Source organism: Salvelinus fontinalis, chromosome 42, assembly GCF_029448725.1.
Source record: "Salvelinus fontinalis isolate EN_2023a chromosome 42, ASM2944872v1, whole genome shotgun sequence".
In the NCBI taxonomy this organism is placed as follows: domain Eukaryota; kingdom Metazoa; phylum Chordata; class Actinopteri; order Salmoniformes; family Salmonidae; genus Salvelinus; species Salvelinus fontinalis.
In genome coordinates, this window is record NC_074706.1 from 19,025,140 (window position 1) to 19,043,041 (window position 17,902).

Sequence of the window (17,902 nt, forward strand, 5' to 3'; positions counted from 1 at the left end):
ACGCTCCACTGGGTGTAAACTCCGTAGATTTGGAAACAAGAAGTGCTACTTTGTAGAACAGACCCTTTTACTGCAACACAACGTACAGGCAATTCTGCAATAAATGATAGGAGTACACACACAAAAAAACATTGTTGAGCATTTAGACTTGAAAAAACAAATAAATCACATAATATCTCATAGAAATACTTTAAATTATTCTTTGTATGATAACTAGAATAAAATATTGATAATTGTGCACATTTCCCATCATTTTCAACCCAATTATTAATTCCTTACAAAAAACATTGCAGTTTCGTAACTGCAGTTTTGGACCCAGTAATTGCAGAATAATTGCAGTTTGCTGTGGTTGAACTGCGGTTTTGCTGCACTGTAACTGCAGTTACATTGCAAAATTACTTAGCCTATAGCGTATTGCATTGGGACCAATGGAGTGGGTGGAGTAGAACGTGTTGCTGGCATATAGACCTCAGCCCTCCATGAAATAACGTCATATATAGACTTTAGTGAGTAATCACAACCCCACTTTTACTTTGGGCACCTAGAAGTTGTCTCTATAAGCCAATATGTTATTGAAGGCCTATAGTGTATTGCATTGGGACCAACGGTGTGGGTGGAGTTGAAAGTGTTGCTGGACATACAGTATAGACCTCAGTCCCCCATGAAATAACACCATACAGCTTCTACAGACACTAGTGAGTAATCCCAACCCCACTTTTACTTCAGCACCTAGAATAGTTCTCTCTGAAAGCCAATATGTATATAATGTATAGTGTATTGCATTGGGGGGATTTACTTGACCTTGGAACATGTTTAAAACCCCAATGTAATGAAAATATCACTTAAATATGAATCATGGTTAATGTTTAGACAATTACGTTTCACATATCATGAATTAGTACAGGTTATTGAAACTGTTCTACTATTACATGGGAAACTTTTAATTTGAAATATTTAGAAAATCCGTGACCCGGAAGTACTTTTTATGTGTCGGGACAAGGCGCTGGTGTAAACAGTGACCAATAACGATTTCACCGTTAGAGTTTTACTATAGACGTTTATTTATTAACACTCTGGAACTCAAAATATGAATAATTTAGCAGTATAACATAATATACATACCCCGTGTAGTGAGTAATTCGCGTTTGAAACGGGACTTGCTTGATAGATGTTATCTAGGTAACGCTAGCTACCTAGCTGCGTAGCTAACAATGGCTAACTGTATGGTTTTTCACACTCAAATAGCCTCTATCATGGAGGTGCTGGCGAATGCAGCCGTGGCAGAGATATGTAAAGTAGTAGACGACGACTATGCAGTGTTCCGTTTGGAAATAACTCAAAGCCAGAAAGAAAACAGGGCATTGCGGAGGAAACTACAGCTACTGGAACTGAAGGTGTCACGCGAGCGCGTCCTTGCCAGTCGTCCCAGAAGTATCAAGATCCTCGACCGATACAGAGGAATGGCAAGAGGTACATTTTGCAGAATGCCGAGGCCTGTCGCCCGGTTCCGCTCTACGCATGTGTGACTTTAGATTTGTAAACCACATACTATATATGGTTAACCAGAATTGGGTGTTGGATAGTATGTAATAATTCCCCAGATTACTTAACTAGATATCTTGCGCAAAAACACTATCATATTCTAACCAGATTCTTGATTTACTACATTGTATGTTATTTACTCATTGAAAACAATGTGATGCATGGAACATAATACATCAATCAATAAATAGTATATCAAGAAGTTATGAGAAGTGTTACCTTACACCCTTGCCAATTCTAGACAGTATCAATAGTGTACAATATAGTGTTGAACATTGACAGTACCTAACCACCGCTTTTCCACCAATCACTCTCTCAGGTGAAGGACATCTCACTGGAGGCCACAGGAACTTTGTGAAGCCAGCAGGACACAATACATGGAGAGATGACCAACCAATCACTGTTGATGAGGGGAATGGAACCTCAACCCAGCACGTTATCATGATAGAGGTTAGTGTAATAGTATTGCATTAAAACAATGAGTTACTTAGTAAATCAAATGTTTCCCGTTTATTTCAGAAAGGCTCCCCTCAGCTATTCACTTGCTTACATGTACATCCTTATTTATCTGCCAATGGGGAGTTTGTGAGACTTCCCTATGACATTGTTATCCAATTCTTACATGCTGACTACACCGGCCACACGTGTGCGCCATCTCGCGCATGTTGATTTTGTCTATCCACCCCAGACACGATCAGGACATGCAGGTTGAAATATCAAAGTGAACTCTGAACCAACTATATTCATTTGGGGAAAGGTCGTTACACTGTGAGGGAAATGTTATGTTTATGTATCAAATCAATGCTACTTTCTAATAACTAATTAGGAAGGTTCATGGAGGTGACTGACTGATCGTGTATGGAGGAATCCTCACTATCACTGTTCCTCAACTTGGCAATACGCCCAGAATATTGCTATGGGAACAACCAAGGTATCTCAGTTTCAAGATCTCAACTTGGAGAGAGAGAAAGCCTCGTGAGGTATTAGTCAGTCAGATGTGCTAGCCACTGGTAGTGATGAATTAATTATGTTAAATCATGCAAATATAATTTGTCTGTGTATAGCCGTGTATAAGACAACTGCTAGGACTGCCCCAACGGAGCTTCTGATAGACCTGTACGGGTTTGTTGTAACCTCTCCAGCTTGCTGATAAAAGAGTTATTCATTTTAAGATTGACTTCAGGTGTCCTTGGTGTTGAATTTCCACCACAACACATATGAAACATTCATGGACATTTAGCTAACTAGCTTGCTGTTGCTAGCTAATTTGTCCTGGGATATAAATATATATCTATATATTTTTTGTTGTTGCTGGATCTTTGTAGAATATCGACCCATTTTGAGTCACAGAAAACGATGTGTTCTCTACTCTAACTGTGAATCCACAGATACAAGGGGAAACCTAGTTGGTTTCTAGTAATCTCTCCTTGTTCAGTCTTCTTCTGTGGATTTTACAGTTGAAGTCGGAAGTTTACATACACCATAGCCAAATACATTTGAACTCAGTTTTTCACAATTCCTGACATTTAATCCTAGTAAAAAATCCCCTGTTTTAGGTCAGTTAGGATCACCACTTTATTTTAAGAATGTGAAATGTCAGAATAATAGTAGAGTGATTTATTTCAGTTTTTATTTCTTTCATCACATTCCCAGTGGTTAAGAAGTTTACATACACTCAATTTGTCTTTGGTAGCATTGGCTTTAGATTTTTTAACTTGGGTCAAACATTTAAGGTAGCCTTCCACAAGCTTCCCACAATAAGTTGGGTGAATTTTGGCCCATTCCTCCTGACAGAGCTGGTGTAACTGAAGCAGGTTTGTAGGCCTCTTTGCTCACACACGCTTTTTCAGTTCTGCCCACACATTTTCTATGGGATTGAGGTCTTTATGATGGCCACTCCAATACCTTGAGTTTGTTGTTCTTAAGTTAAGCCTTTTTGCCACAACTTTGGAAGTATGCTTGGGGTCATTGTCCATTTGGAAGACCCAATTGCGACCAAGCTTTAACTTCCTGACTGATGTCTTGAGATGTTACTTCAATATATCCAAATAATTTTTGCCCCTCATGATGCCATCTATTTTGTGAAGTGCACCAGTCCCTCCTGCAGCAAAGCACCCCCACAACATGATGCTGCCACCCCCGTGCTTCACGGTTGGGATGGTGTTCTTTGGCTTGCAAGCCTCCCTCTTTTTCCTCCAAACATAACAATGGTCATTATGGCCAAACAGTTTTCTGTAATTTTCCAAGCTGTTTAAAGGCACAGTCAGCTTAGTGTATGTAAACTTCCGACCCACTGGAATTGTGATACAGTGAATTAATCTGTCTATAAACAATTGTTGGAAAAATGACTTGTCATGCACAAAATAGATGTCCTAACCGACTTGCCAAAACTATAGTTTGTTAACAAGAAATTTGTGGAGTGGTTGAAAAGCGAGTTTTAATGACTCCAACCTAAGTGTATGTAAACTTCCGATTTCAACTGTATGTCTATTATGTATGTACTAGGCACATGATCTGAGCCAAATGGGAGTCTAGGTATGTACCACTATCCGATTAGGGGGGGTCAATGTAGCCTATGTTGTTTTGTGTCCCCACTTTGGTTCTGAAATCACAATCATCCACTAATTAACTTGTCATGTTTGCAGAGGAAGTGTTGGAGCTCGTAATGTATCAATATTGATTGTTAAAAAATGATCTATGACATCGCCAATGAATAGAAGCACAACTTTGGATTTCACCCCCATCTCAACAGCAAATGGTTTCGACCGTTTGGAAGTTTTTAGTGTGCTTCTTTTCTCCTCCCGTTTTGACCATGCAGTGCGCCAGATTGCTGTCCTCGTTCTGAAATGATGAACTTTACCCTTTACCCTGTATATGCCAGCAGCATACCACCCTGCATACCACTGCTGGCTTGCTTCTGAAGCTAAGCAGGGTTGGTCCTGGTCAGTCCCTGGATGGGAGATCAGATGCTGCTGGAAGTGGTGTTGGAGGGCCAGTAGGAGGCACTCTTTCCTCTGGTCTAAAAATATCCCAATGCCCCAGGGCAGTGATTGGGGACACTGCCCTGTGTAGGGTGCCGTCTTTCGGATGGGACGTTAAACGGGTGTCCTGACTCTCTGAGGTCATTAAAGATCCCATGGCACTTATCGTAAGAGTAGGGGTGTTAACCCCGGTGTCCTGGCTAAATTCCCAATCTGGCCCTCAAACCATCATGGTCACCTAATAATCCCCAGTTTACAATTGGCTCATTCATCCCCCTCCTCTCCCCTGTAACTACTCCCCAGGTCGTTGCTGCAAATGAGAACGTGTTCTCAGTCAACTTACCTGGTAAAGTAACGGTAAAATAAAAATAAATAAATAAAATATCTAAAAATGACCATATACACTGATTGTTTGAAGCAAACCTACCAAAACGTATTGCTGATGGTGAACCTGAACAATCGAAACTCAAATCTATTGTAAGCCCCAGTTCAGCAGCTTAACTAGGCTACTGATATTTCCTGGGGTTGTTCGGCATGCAAGCTGACTTGTAGACCAATGACTGTCGACACGGGTACATTCTTAGTTTGACACTGAATAGAGGACGCATTAGTTGTGACAAAAGATGAGGTAAGGTACAAAATAAAGTAACATGTTAGTGAATCAGTGCTTCGTAATGTTTGGACTTTCTGACCGAAGCGTGCTACATTTGGATCGGTTTGGGATACGCGGACCAATGCAGTTGTATCTGTAACATTTCAATTGGGACCGATGCGTTTTGGTTAAATAGTTACATCCCTTCCAATTCTACTCATGAATAATAACCTCCTCTCTTCTTGTCAGTCTGCAGATGTAGAGGCTGCAGATCCTGGAGGATCATCTCTGGTCAAGCAGGAGAGGACTGAAGGAGAGGAGGACCGACAGCACAGCAGAGACATCCAGACTGTGGCAGCCGCTGTAGTGGCGCACCCTGTAGCCACGGAGGACCTTGCCACCGCCCCCCAGCCCAGGACCCAATGCAGCATCACGGAGGTCAGTGGAACGCCGAACGCCGTCCTCAAGTCAGAGACAGACACCGAGACTTTAACTGTAACACAAAGGCATTTACACACAGGATCTGACCACAGATCAGACCCAGAGAGACTGGGGCCACTGGGATGTCCTCCTGCTTCCGGCTCAGAGTATATACTTTACGGTAACCGAAGCCTGAGGACGGTTCATTCCCATCGGGACTCAGGTGACGCGTTACAGACTGGCAATGATCCGTCTTGTCATTACACTACAGAGATGGACCCTGGCAACATATCCTTGGGTTTAGAGACACAGACTGATCAGTCTAGAGGGGACTGGAACCGGTACAGTAGTAGTGTATACTCTGAAGGGTGCCTAGATAAGAAAGGGGAGGGTTTGGTCATAGATGAAGTGACTTTAAAAGTGGAAGGTGACGTTCCTCCCACATGGAATGCAGATAGTCACCTAGGAGATGGACACTCACAGGGCAGAGGTTTCTTAGATTACAGGGAAAGCTTAGAGACAAATCCAAATGTCGTGACCCACTCCCCTTTACACTCGCTCAGGGATCCCGACCCAGTGTCCACATCGATGGGGCCTTCCAATTCACACGGCCGCGTCCTTTTTGATCAGGTATTGAACTCAAACGACAGGGCTATATCAGGCAATAGTAAAGAGAAACAATTCCTCTGCATGTTCTGTAACAAAGGCTTCAGCTGCCACCAGACTATGGAGATCCACCAGAGGACCCACACAAGGGTGAAACCCTTTAGTTGTACCCAGTGTCACATGCGCTTCACACAGGCTGGTGACCTGAAAAGGCACCACAGGGTCCACACAGGGGAGAAACCCTACAGCTGCCCCCAATGTCATATCCGCTTCACCCAGGCTAGCAGCCTGAAGAGGCACCTGAAGGTCCACACGGGAGAAAGGCCGTTCGCCTGTACACACTGCGGGAAGAGGTTCTCAGAGAGGAGCTACCTCCGGATACACCAGCAGAAAAACCATTCCACTAAATAAAAACCATTCCTAATCATAGCTTATTAAGTTTAGATCAAGCCCTGCATTAAAGACAAAGATGAATTGTCAATGTTGTCAGCAGAAAATATCCACAGATGAATTTGGAATACCGAGAGTAACAGATTTCAGTGTTGAAAATTCCTGGGTAGAATATTGCATCCAGACATTGTGTGATATATAAGGCATATATAAGCCTAAAAGGTCTGTTATATATTGTGTTTGTACTGTGTAGAATATATGATGTTCACAAATGCCTATTTCATTACTTCCATTCAACTACTACATTTTGTACCCCCGACTCTTTTAATTAGAAAATGTAGGCAGTTTATCAACTTCATGCAGATTTTTTGTTGAGACGTGTATGTGTGGTTTTCATATGGTGTATTTAAAACTTGTTTGTATTTAGTAAACACAAAATGGGACTTTTCATTCTGACTTTCATTGAGACTCTCTTTAGTATACATCACATCTGATCTCACCCTATTCTGCATACACCCAACAGTGCATTATAACCAATTTACACCTAAATATACCTACACATACCCATAGTCTATTATACTAACAAACACCCTGTCGTCTATTACGCTAACAAACATCCTGTCGTCTATTACGCTAACAAACACCCTGTAGTCTATTACACTAACAAACACCCTATAGCAGGGCTGCCCAACCCTCTTCCTGGAGATCTACTGTCCTGTAGGTTCATTCCAACCCTAATTTAACATATTTATTCAGCTAGTTAAGGTCTTGTTGACTAATAAATAGAATCAGGCCCTGCCCTATAGTCTATTACACTAACAAACACCCTATAGTCTATTACACTAGCAAACACCCTATATTGTCTATTACACTAGCAAACACCTTATACAGTCTATTACACTAACAAACACCCTATATAATCTGTTACACTAACAAACACCCTATATAGTCTATTACACTAACAAACACCCTGTATAATATGTTACACTAACAAACACCCTATATAATATGTTACACTAACTAACACCCTATATAGTCTATTACGCAAACAAACACCCTGTAGTCTATTACACAAACAAACACCCTATACAGTCTGTTACACTAACAAACAACCTATAGTCTATTACACTAACAAACACCCTATACAGTCTGTTACACTAGCAAACACCTTATATAGTCTATTACACTAACACACACCCTATATAGTCTATTACACTAACAAACACCCTATATAGTCTGTTACACTAACAAACACCCTATATAGTCTGTTACACTAACAAACACCCTATATAGTCTATTACACTAACAAACACCCTGTCATCTATTACACTAACAAACACCCTGTCATCTATTACACTAACAAACACCCTGTCATCTATTACACTAAAAAACACCCTATATAGTATGTTAAACTAACAAACACCCTGTAGTCTATTGCGCTAACAAACACCCTGTCGTCTATTACGCTAATAAACACCATAAAGTCTGTTACACTAACAATTACCCTATAGTCTGTTACACTAACAAACACCCTATATAGTCTATTACACTAGCAAACACCCTATACAGTCTGTTACACTAACAAACACCCTATATTGTCTATTACATTAACAAACACCCTATATTGTCTATTACATTAACAAACACTCTATACAGTCTATTACACTAACAAACACCCTATACAGTCTGTTACACTAACAAACAACCTATAGTCTATTACACTAACAAACACTCTATATAGTATGTTACACTAACACACACCCTATATAGTCTATTACACTAACAAACACTCTATACAGTCTATTACACTAACAAACACCCTATATTGTCTATTACATTAACAAACACCCTATATTGTCTATTACACTAACAAACACCCTATATAGTCTATTACACTAACAAACACCCTATATTGTCTATTACATTAACAAACACCCTGTAGTCTATTACACTAACAAACACCTACTGATGATGAATTTTGACTTATCATAGCTGACTTATTTTTACCCACATCATCATATTTATGTCCACCATGATGGGTTTAACAATAATGAAGTAATTCTGTAACTACAGTATAGGACTCAAACGTAGTGGGGATGGATAAACACTCCGGGCCATACTTGCAAAAATTAGAAAAGGTTAAGTTTAAGCGACCACCTGATTAGGTTAGTAGGTTAGCAAAGGGCTAAATTTGCAAGCTAATGTAATGGAAACAGCTGACATGTAGCCTTTGCTCACGTGCCACTATGTCAACGATATTAATTGGCTGATGCTTAAACTTAACCTTGAACTTAAACCTTTTCTAATGTTTGTAAGTATGGCCTCCACATGCTGAAAGTGTGTTTATTATACGTGTGTGCGACTGTGTGTGTACGTACCTGATGAAGTGTATGTCAGTGTAATCTGTATCACCTGTCTCTTCCAGGAGGATGAGGGTCCAGAGGTGCTGCTGGTGAAGGAGGAGGGTCTGGGGAACTCTGAGAGGACCATGGCCATGGAGGACAACCAGACTACACCTCCTCCTGAACCCACAGAGGAACCAGTTGAACAGCACAGGACCAAACACAGTCTCACTGAGGTGAGCCCACTGTGAACTACTGTCTAAATGGTATTAGGTCAGGGTCTGTATCCACAAAGCCTCTCGGAGTAGGAGTGCTGATCTAGGATCAGTTTAGCCTTTTAGATCATAATAATAACACTGTGGGGACCAGGGCCCGTAGTTATCTAACTGCCCGAAAATTCTCAGTTATGCAAATTTGGTCCTACTTTTACGCATAGGAGTAAGAGCAGGTTATCAACATTCCTATCTCAAGGTGTATTTAAGAGAGCTCAAGAGGTATCCTAACCAGTTAGGAGTTGCCATAAGATGGCTGGATTGAGATGATGGCAAGCACACACATTTATTTTTTATTTTTTACAAACATATGGTAATGACAATTTAATCAAAAGATACCGGTTAGATAGGGATGGTATACTTTGCGACTGACCTTGTACGTGATGTTATTTCTCCATCTACGGGATGATCATGTGCTCTCTCGGCAGAGATCAAAGCAATCGCCACTTTACCCTTCTTGGCAACAGGAAAAATGCAACGGTGTAACAGCAATGATTTGGGTTCATCACAGACTACTATCAGCAGAGCAAGATCCGTCAAACCCAGATGGCATTTACAGCGCCTCAAATCATGCAAAGGTTTATTGATTTTCCCCACCACTCAACGCCAGATTATTCAAAATCAAGCTTTCATCCAAATCGCTGGTTTTCCGGGAGTTGTTGGCGTCATTAATTGTACCCACATCAAAACCATTGCCCCACACGGTTGAGGACACATTAAATCAATCGAAAGCGTTTCCTACGTGTTTTTTTTTATGCAGACAATATGATTCTTGATGTTGTAGCCAACTGGCCTGGGTCTACACATGACTCCAGAATGCTCAGTTAGAGTGGCCTCAACATGCTGTTTGAGCACAATGTTGTTCCCCCTGGATGTCACCAGCTTGGTGACAAGGGGGCTGGTAATTCCTTTTCCTATGACCTCTTTCCCCACGCTCAGCTCAATTATAACAGGTGAGGCAATAGGCCAAACATTTGATTTACTTGGCTACAGAGGACTATCTCAGCATAATTGAAATATTAATCCATATGTAAACATTGTTTTATCTGAAGGGTTTACAATATCACAAGGAGCATGGTAGAAAGAGGAATCGGCCAAGGGAAGAGGCGATTTCATGTTCTCCGTGGAGAGGTGCGTCACAGCCCAAGCAAGGATGGTCTGCCGCATAAGAATGACTTCTGGCATATTGCACGACATCCGAACTACGGCTGATCCCTCTACCTCCTGACAATGGAAAACTGTGGCCCAGTGCCATAGGTAGACAGCGAACGCTTTTCCGCCAGCACTTTACCAACCTTCACTTTAGGTAGGCTCGCATAGCAATCTCCACACTTCGTTTTGGCGCTTTGTCAGCCCAGGAGAATGGTCTCGCAGAACCAAATATCTAGCTACATAACATTAAGCTATTGGAATGGGAGAGCATCATACAGATATGCCATAGTGGGCTAACATTTAGAAAAAGGTGAACATACATACACCATATTATTTCTTAAGCTTTTTTTATTTTTTATTGTAAGAGTTATATTCCTCCTGCAAATGCAAAACTTGTACTTCCGGGGAGCCGTTGGTGGATGTCTTGCAGCAACAGCGAAGTGGAGGTCCCCTCAGACGATGGCGCTAGAGAATTGTGCAATAAGAATTGTTTTCAGTTTAGCTTACTTGTCCAATAACATTTGATTTGTTCATCAAAATATGTGAATAAAAGTGTTTGAAATGCAACAGTAAGCTTAAATCCTACTTGTTGTGCTGCTCGGTGACCCTCAACAGCGCAACGTCTAAGTCCTCTCCAATGCCCGAGATGGACACATTTGAGCCCTGCAGGTAGTTAAACACATTCAGCTATGGCACTGAGGGGGTTTACGTGGAGGGCCACCTCCTGAATGCAGAGAATACCCATTAGACATCAAAATAGTCTACTTTACAGTGTGCATAACATAGCAACTGAATTGAGGCCTACCTGTTTTTTCCGTTAACCTTCAGAAGTTGGCAATCTCCAACCTACATTTTGATAGGAATGTGTACCAGCGTTGTTCACATTCGTCAGTTTTTATGGAAAACTGAAGTATCCTGTTTATTGTTTCGAGATGGCTTTTGATAATGCTTTTGTATTTCTCAACTTGTTCTGCAAGTAAAATACTTTCCTCATCCCGCCAGTTTGGTTTTATTTTTAAATTGCATGATCGTATGTCGCATAAAAGGCTAGACAACTTAAAATGGATTGGTAGTTCTATGTAAAGAGGGTAATGTGAGACAGCTGTTAATAATGTTCTAATCAAATTTACTGGGTGAGTTAGATTCGCCTCTTTCTCTCACCATAGTGCCAACATTTCGTGTGCCTGGGAGTATTATTTCACCTAAATAGGTCTAATAGCCAATGTTACAATGGGCCGACTGTCACAGGTGCTCCCTCTCCGGCCTGGAGGTCACCAGGTTGAACAACGCACAACCATGAAACAGAAACAATGGCGCCTGGGGAAGGAACCAAAGGGAGTGACATACATAGGGAAGGTAATCAGAGAAGTGATGGAGTCCAGGTGAGTCTGACGCGCAACAATGGTGACAGGCGTGCGCCATAACGAGCAGCCTGGTGACCTCGAGGTCATGGTTGTGCGTGTATTGATTCAAATCACTGACTCCCTGAACTTGCTTCCCGACTCAATAACGATTACATTTGAATATAACAATAAAAACAAGATATCTAATAGCCTACAAAACTAACAATGTTGCTAGCCCTGTAATTGGTTTGATATTAATGTTGCTTAAATGTATCAGTCTTGTTTTTGGAAATGTGGAATCCACTCAGTGTGCCCTTTAACGGCTTTTCTCGTGTCGTAAAACGTGCTGAGATCAACTCATAAGACTAACCCCTACTCACCGCTGAGAGTTGGGGGGAGATGCTTAATAACTACCTTTTTAGGTCCTATTCTTAGCAGTGAGTAAATTAGGTCACAGTCGTACTTTCAGAGCGTTTCCTATGAGTAATTCTGAGACGCTTGATAACTACGGGCTCTGATCCTCGATTAGCACTTCTACTCTGAAACTGGGCCCCTATCCACAAAGGGTCTTAGGAATCCTGTTAACCTGTTTTCAGACAATAAAAACCTCCCAGTTCAGCGTAGGTTTTAGGATGATGTTAAGACACTGCTCAGACAGTCTGAGCCAGGAGTAACATCAACTCATAAAAGTTTCTCAGCTGGTAATCACGACAGTTTGAGGTACCGCAAAGGGAAAATAGTGATGACGCTCAGAGACATTGTTGCAAATTATGGGGAATAACCAACCGTGAAAAGGCATCACCAGCTGTGAACTCTATAGGATACTTCATACAACCACGGTGAATGTGGCTGCACATCAAATGTTGCGATGGTAAAGACTTATCATTTTCGCCTGACATGATCACTTCGCCTTCTCTTAAATCTTGCCTAATATGTTGGCATGCATAACCTTTTTTTTTTATTTTTTACAATTGATATTGAATAATCTGATAGGCATATTGCACTGAATCATGCAGTATAATGGTTGTTAAAAGCAGAATTTTGATATTACCATTATATACACACACTCCCATTAAACAACTCTAAATCGCATCGAGTTACTTGCCTATGTTGCATAAAACATTGAAAGGTCTAATCTTTACCCAACACAAGTAAAAGTTAACATAGCCCCTAGATGCTTTCAATTGCTCAATTTATAGGCATTCCCAATTTAGGCATTTTGTAACAATGTGTTATTCCCCTTGAAATAACATGAAGTAGGTTCATGAAATAATTTAATGAAAAATACACTGTGTACAAAACATTAAGAACAGCTTCACAATATTGAGTTTTGCCTTCAGAACAGCCTCAATTTGTCAGGGCATGGACTCAACAAGGTATCGAAAGTGTTCCTCAGGGATACTGGCCCATGTTGACTCCAATGCTTCCATCAGTTGTGTCAAGTTGGCTAGATGTCAGTTTGGTGGTAGACCATACTTGATACACACAGGAAACTGTGTATCAAACTGTACCCCTTCAAAGGCACTTAAATCTTTTGTCTTGCCCATTCACCCTCTGAATGGCACACATACACAATCCATGTCTCAAGGCTTAAACGTTTTTTTTTGTTTTTTTTTACATGTCTCCTCACCTTCATCTGATTGAAGTGGATTTAACAAGTGACATCAATAAGGGATCATAGCTTTCACCTGGTCAGTTTGTCATGGAAAGAGCAAGTGTTCATAATGTTTTGTACACTCAATGTATGATTATTTATTAGCCTAGTGGTTGTTAGTATTTAGGCATATCATGTGAATTAAACCTTGTGAAATCATTGTCAAAAGCGCAGACCTACATGGGAATACTGTTGCATGTAGGTCTAGATTATATATATATTGATCATATAGAAATATCAATACTTTATTTCAACAACTATAAAGCAATTTCCTGTCTATGGCATCAGAACCACTGACTCGCTACCCTTTAATATTATCAAGACACCTGCTGATAACTCTGGTTAGGAAATAACTGGTTAGGAACAGGTGGGACTCATGACTAAAGAGGCTTCAAGCATAGCTTTTATTTTTACCCATAAGAGTAGAAGTAAAATGTCTCTATTCTCAGCACTTACGACCAATTTTCTACTCTGAGGCTTTGTGGATACAGCCCCTGTTCTTGATTAATTGTGTCTTAAGTGAGGGATCATGCCTTTGAAGTATCAAACCATTAAAGAGTGTCAGAAAGTCAAATCAACTAACACGCTTGCAAAGTATCACATCAACTAACATGCTTGCATAGTACTCATATCAATCCCTCATTGCCCAATCAGAAGATGCTCCATAGCAGGGTGCTGATATCAGATTTTTTGATCCAACATCCTCTCACTCTGTATCTCTTAGTCAATAGACATGGAGGATGGGAAGATTGATCTGCTGCTGGTCAAAGAGGAGACAATAGAAGACGGACCAGAGAGCATTGATCTGCTGAGTGGACTAAAGATGGGGGAGCAAGGTAAGAGAGAAATACATATAACCTACATACAGTAATAGATCTTCAATGGGAATAGTGATGCACCTGGCTATTATTTTATATTTTTCTTCATTCATGAAATTAAATCAATACAACTTATGTTTACATACAAAAACACACATTGTATGAACTCCAGGTAATTGACAAAAAAAACTGCATATGTAGAATTCTCTGCCATGTTTGTAAAGTCTATTTTGTAACCTCTTCTTGCAGGTGGTTTGCTGGAGGCTAACAGAGGAGACTGGGTGGCCATCTTGGATTCCCAGACTGGTGCAGCCAAGGACCCAGGAGACAACATCACTGACCAGGCCAGGACCAGAGGTGACTTAGTGGAGGTCAGTGGATGGGACAGCGTCCTCAACTCTGGAGTGAGGAACAACACCTTTAACCACAACCAGAAACAGACAGTCGAACACAAAACAACCAAACTTAGTTGCCATGACAACAGACTGGCTGAGACCAGGGCAAGGCGTAGATTTGGTCTGCAGGGACGGGGAGGTGTCCGTATACGGCAGGAGAGAACAGACACAGACTCGGCTAGCGATGCTCCGTCCTGCTCCTATAGTTGTGATTCAGAGAGACTGATGGGGCCTCAGGTTAACCACCTAACAGGTTCTGCCTTCAGCCTGCCTTCTATGGGATCTATCAACTGGAACATGGACCCTGTGACAACACAGACACTCCCTGGCCTTCATCCTCCTCACACTCTCCTGTTAAACCAGACCTCAGACAATATCAGTGCCTCAACACTTAATGGCTACACAAGTCCATTGACAAATGACAGTAGTAGTAGTAACGCTATCAGCAGATCCAGTGGCAAAGAGAAGCGCTTCCCGTGTTCATTCTGTGGGAAAGCCTTCAGTTTCCCCAAACAGATGGAGATCCACCAGAGGATGCACACGGGTGAGAAACCATTCGGCTGTCATCTTTGCCGGGCCAGTTTCTCCCAATTGTCCAACCTGAAGAGGCACCAGAGGGTCCACACAGGGGAGAAGCCTTACAGCTGCCCCCAGTGTGAGAAGAGATTCTCCCACCAGCACCATCTGAAGATACACCTGAAGGTCCACACGGGGGAAAGACCTGTACGCACTGGGGAAAGAGTTTCTCGGAGAGGAGCTACCTCAGGATACACCAGCAGAAAATGCACACGGACAACGTATAGTGTATAGTGAGTGATACAGAATGTCACTTTAAAAAAAAGCCAAAAACAAATAAAGTATGTCTTTTCCTTCAGGGTCCCGTCTAATGCCTGGTGACTGGGTTCATACAAGGCCTGGGCCTGAATCTGGGTCTAGCCTTCCTCAGTTACCCCACCAATACAGACAGGGTCTGTACCTAGCCTATAACACAGCAAGCACACAATGCCAACAACACCCAAACAAATACTAGAGGTCAAGGAGGGCGCTGAAAGACTAACCACCTGAGGGTGGCTCCTGCTTCTACATCCTCCGATGTCATTGGGTCACAACATAGGAGGCCGAGCATTAGGACGGACACCGACAAGCTGTATGCCTGCCCCACGTGTGTGAAGCGCTTCACTGAGGTGAACTATGCGAAGAAGCACCAGACCGTTCACACTAAGGAGAGGCCCTTCAAGTGCAAACTATGTTACAAGAGCTTCTCATTCCTGAGTAACATTATCAGACATAGGAGTGTCCACAATGGGGAGAAATCGTAGCAGTGTGTCTTAAGATGTACACAGGGGACATCTGGGAACCATTCTTTAGCTGACATATTATAATTATCATGTGAAGTGTCTTGGGGTAAGAGGGTAATTAACCACATAATTCATAAAACCTTTGTTAACTTGTCATTTAAAATAGGCTTGTGTATCTATTTTTAGAGAGACTAGGCTAGAATAAAGGACAGTTTAATATTGACCTTACTGAGGTGATGTAGATGGAATAAAGTAATTATTATTTTCTACTCTATTCTTGCTAACACACTGTTCTTTCTAAACAAGTCTGCTCTCTGCTTGCAATATTCTGATCATATGAGATTTGATGTGTAATGTAATAAGCAGTACCGTATTTCAAAGAACAGCGTAAATAACTTTTTCATTTAACCACACCCTTTGAGCTATGACGCCAACCAATAAGATACTTTCTCTTCAGTGTAAACAGAAGTGGGTGCGGCTAGGCGACAAGGTGGAAGCCGATGTGGAACTTGAATCGGATGGCAGTGGAAAAAAGGATGAGTGGATTTTTGTCCAAAAGAATGGGAAAAGGAGAAAAAATTGTTGTGGAAAATGTCTAGTTCTGATCATATCCCATTGCATCTGATATTCCTGCGGTTTTTGGAAAAACAAATGTAGGCCTATGCCAGACTTGGTGAATCCGTTTCCATTTAGTGTGTTTCTGCTTTTCAGAAAAGGCGTGTCTCACCCGAATTTATGAATATAATGTGTCTTGCAGTGATGTGCCACCTGTCAAAAGGAATCATTTTTGGAGTCTTGGAAGAAGTCGACATTGCTCTACTGAGGAATGAATTGTGTGGTAAATGGCATGAGTTTGTCTGTCCTTGTTTTTTTTTTATGTGGAGTGTCTCCCAACCCAAGTGCAGCTGGGATATGTGTACTATCCTGTGAGAGCCTTTATATACAGACTAATTAATAAACTGACGGGAAAGCTATTCATGTCAAAAATATAATAATTAGAATCACTTCCTGAATTGCAGTAGCGGTGCGTGGGTAAAATCAACAGGGAAGCCAATCTAGGGGGAAAATGCCATATTACGACCTATGTGTTGTGATAATTGTGTACTGCTCTAAGAAAACCAACGGTCCAAACCTAATTTCTCTATGGTAATCTTTTTTAAAGTTATTGGAGCTTTTACCCTTGTAAAATGGCCAAGATTAGGGTGACAATCAATGGAGGCCAGAGAAAAAAAAGCTAAAAAGATTTTGAAAATAGCATTGTGTCAGCTAGGCAGGATGCTGTGTGAGAATTGTGACAAACTGACAGGCTCACCTATTGAATTCATCTTTCTTTTCGAATCCGAAGGACCTAAAACAATATAGAGGTAAGATAGATATCGATTTTGAGATATTATTTTCAGATTTTAGTATACGCGTTTCATAATAAATTCAGCTTGTGTCATGTTAATTCCTCAAAAGTCACTGCAAGAAGCGGCACTGCTTATTATCGGACGTTTTACATTTCCGGAATGTACATTTTTTATTTATTTTATTTCACCAGGTAGACCAGTTGAGAACAAGTTCTCATTTACAACTGCGACTTGGCCAAGATAAAGCAAAGCAGTGCGACAAAAACAACAACACAGACATGGGATAAACAAACGTACAGTCAATAACACAATAGAAAAATCTGTATACAGTGTGTGCAAATGAAGTAAAGAGGTAAGGCAATAAATAGGCCAATAGTGGCAAAGTAATTACAATTTAGCAATTTACACTAGAGTGATAAGTGTGCAGATGAGGATGTGCAAGTAGAAATACTGGTGTGCAAAAGAGCAGAAAAACAAATATGGGGATTAAGGTAGGTAGCTGGTTGGATGGGCTATTTACAGATGGGCTGTGTACAGCTACAGCGATCGGTAAGCTGCTCTGACAGCTGACACTTAAAGTTAGTGAGGGAGATACAGTTGAAGTCGGAAGTTTACATACACTTAGGTTGGAGTCATTAAAACTTGTTTTTCAACCACCTCACAAATGTCTTGTTATTATCAAACTATAGTTTTGGCAAGTCAGTTAGGACATCTACTTTGTGCATGACACAAGTAATTTTTCCAACAA

General features: G+C 41.2%; 1 protein-coding gene across 3 annotated transcripts; it reads left to right on the forward strand.

Moving 5' to 3' along the window:
* The first annotated feature begins 963 nt into the window (after window positions 1-963).
* Window positions 964-16,079, forward strand: LOC129841416 (uncharacterized). 3 transcript variants are annotated; one of them, XM_055909678.1, is made up of 6 exons: window positions 964-1,470; window positions 1,862-1,992; window positions 5,365-6,165; window positions 8,957-9,109; window positions 14,019-14,130; window positions 14,362-16,079. In XM_055909678.1, the coding sequence occupies exons 1-6, from the start codon at window positions 1,212-1,214 to the stop codon at window positions 15,315-15,317; spliced, it is 2,412 nt and encodes an 803-aa protein (XP_055765653.1). In that variant the 5' UTR covers window positions 964-1,211; the 3' UTR covers window positions 15,318-16,079. The 3 variants fall into 3 exon arrangements, with proteins under 3 accessions (XP_055765653.1, XP_055765655.1, XP_055765656.1); XM_055909680.1 differs by having other exon boundaries at window positions 5,365-5,553; XM_055909681.1 differs by lacking the exons at window positions 14,019-14,130; window positions 14,362-16,079 and adding an exon at window positions 10,198-10,890.
* The last annotated feature ends 1,823 nt before the right edge of the window (window positions 16,080-17,902 follow it).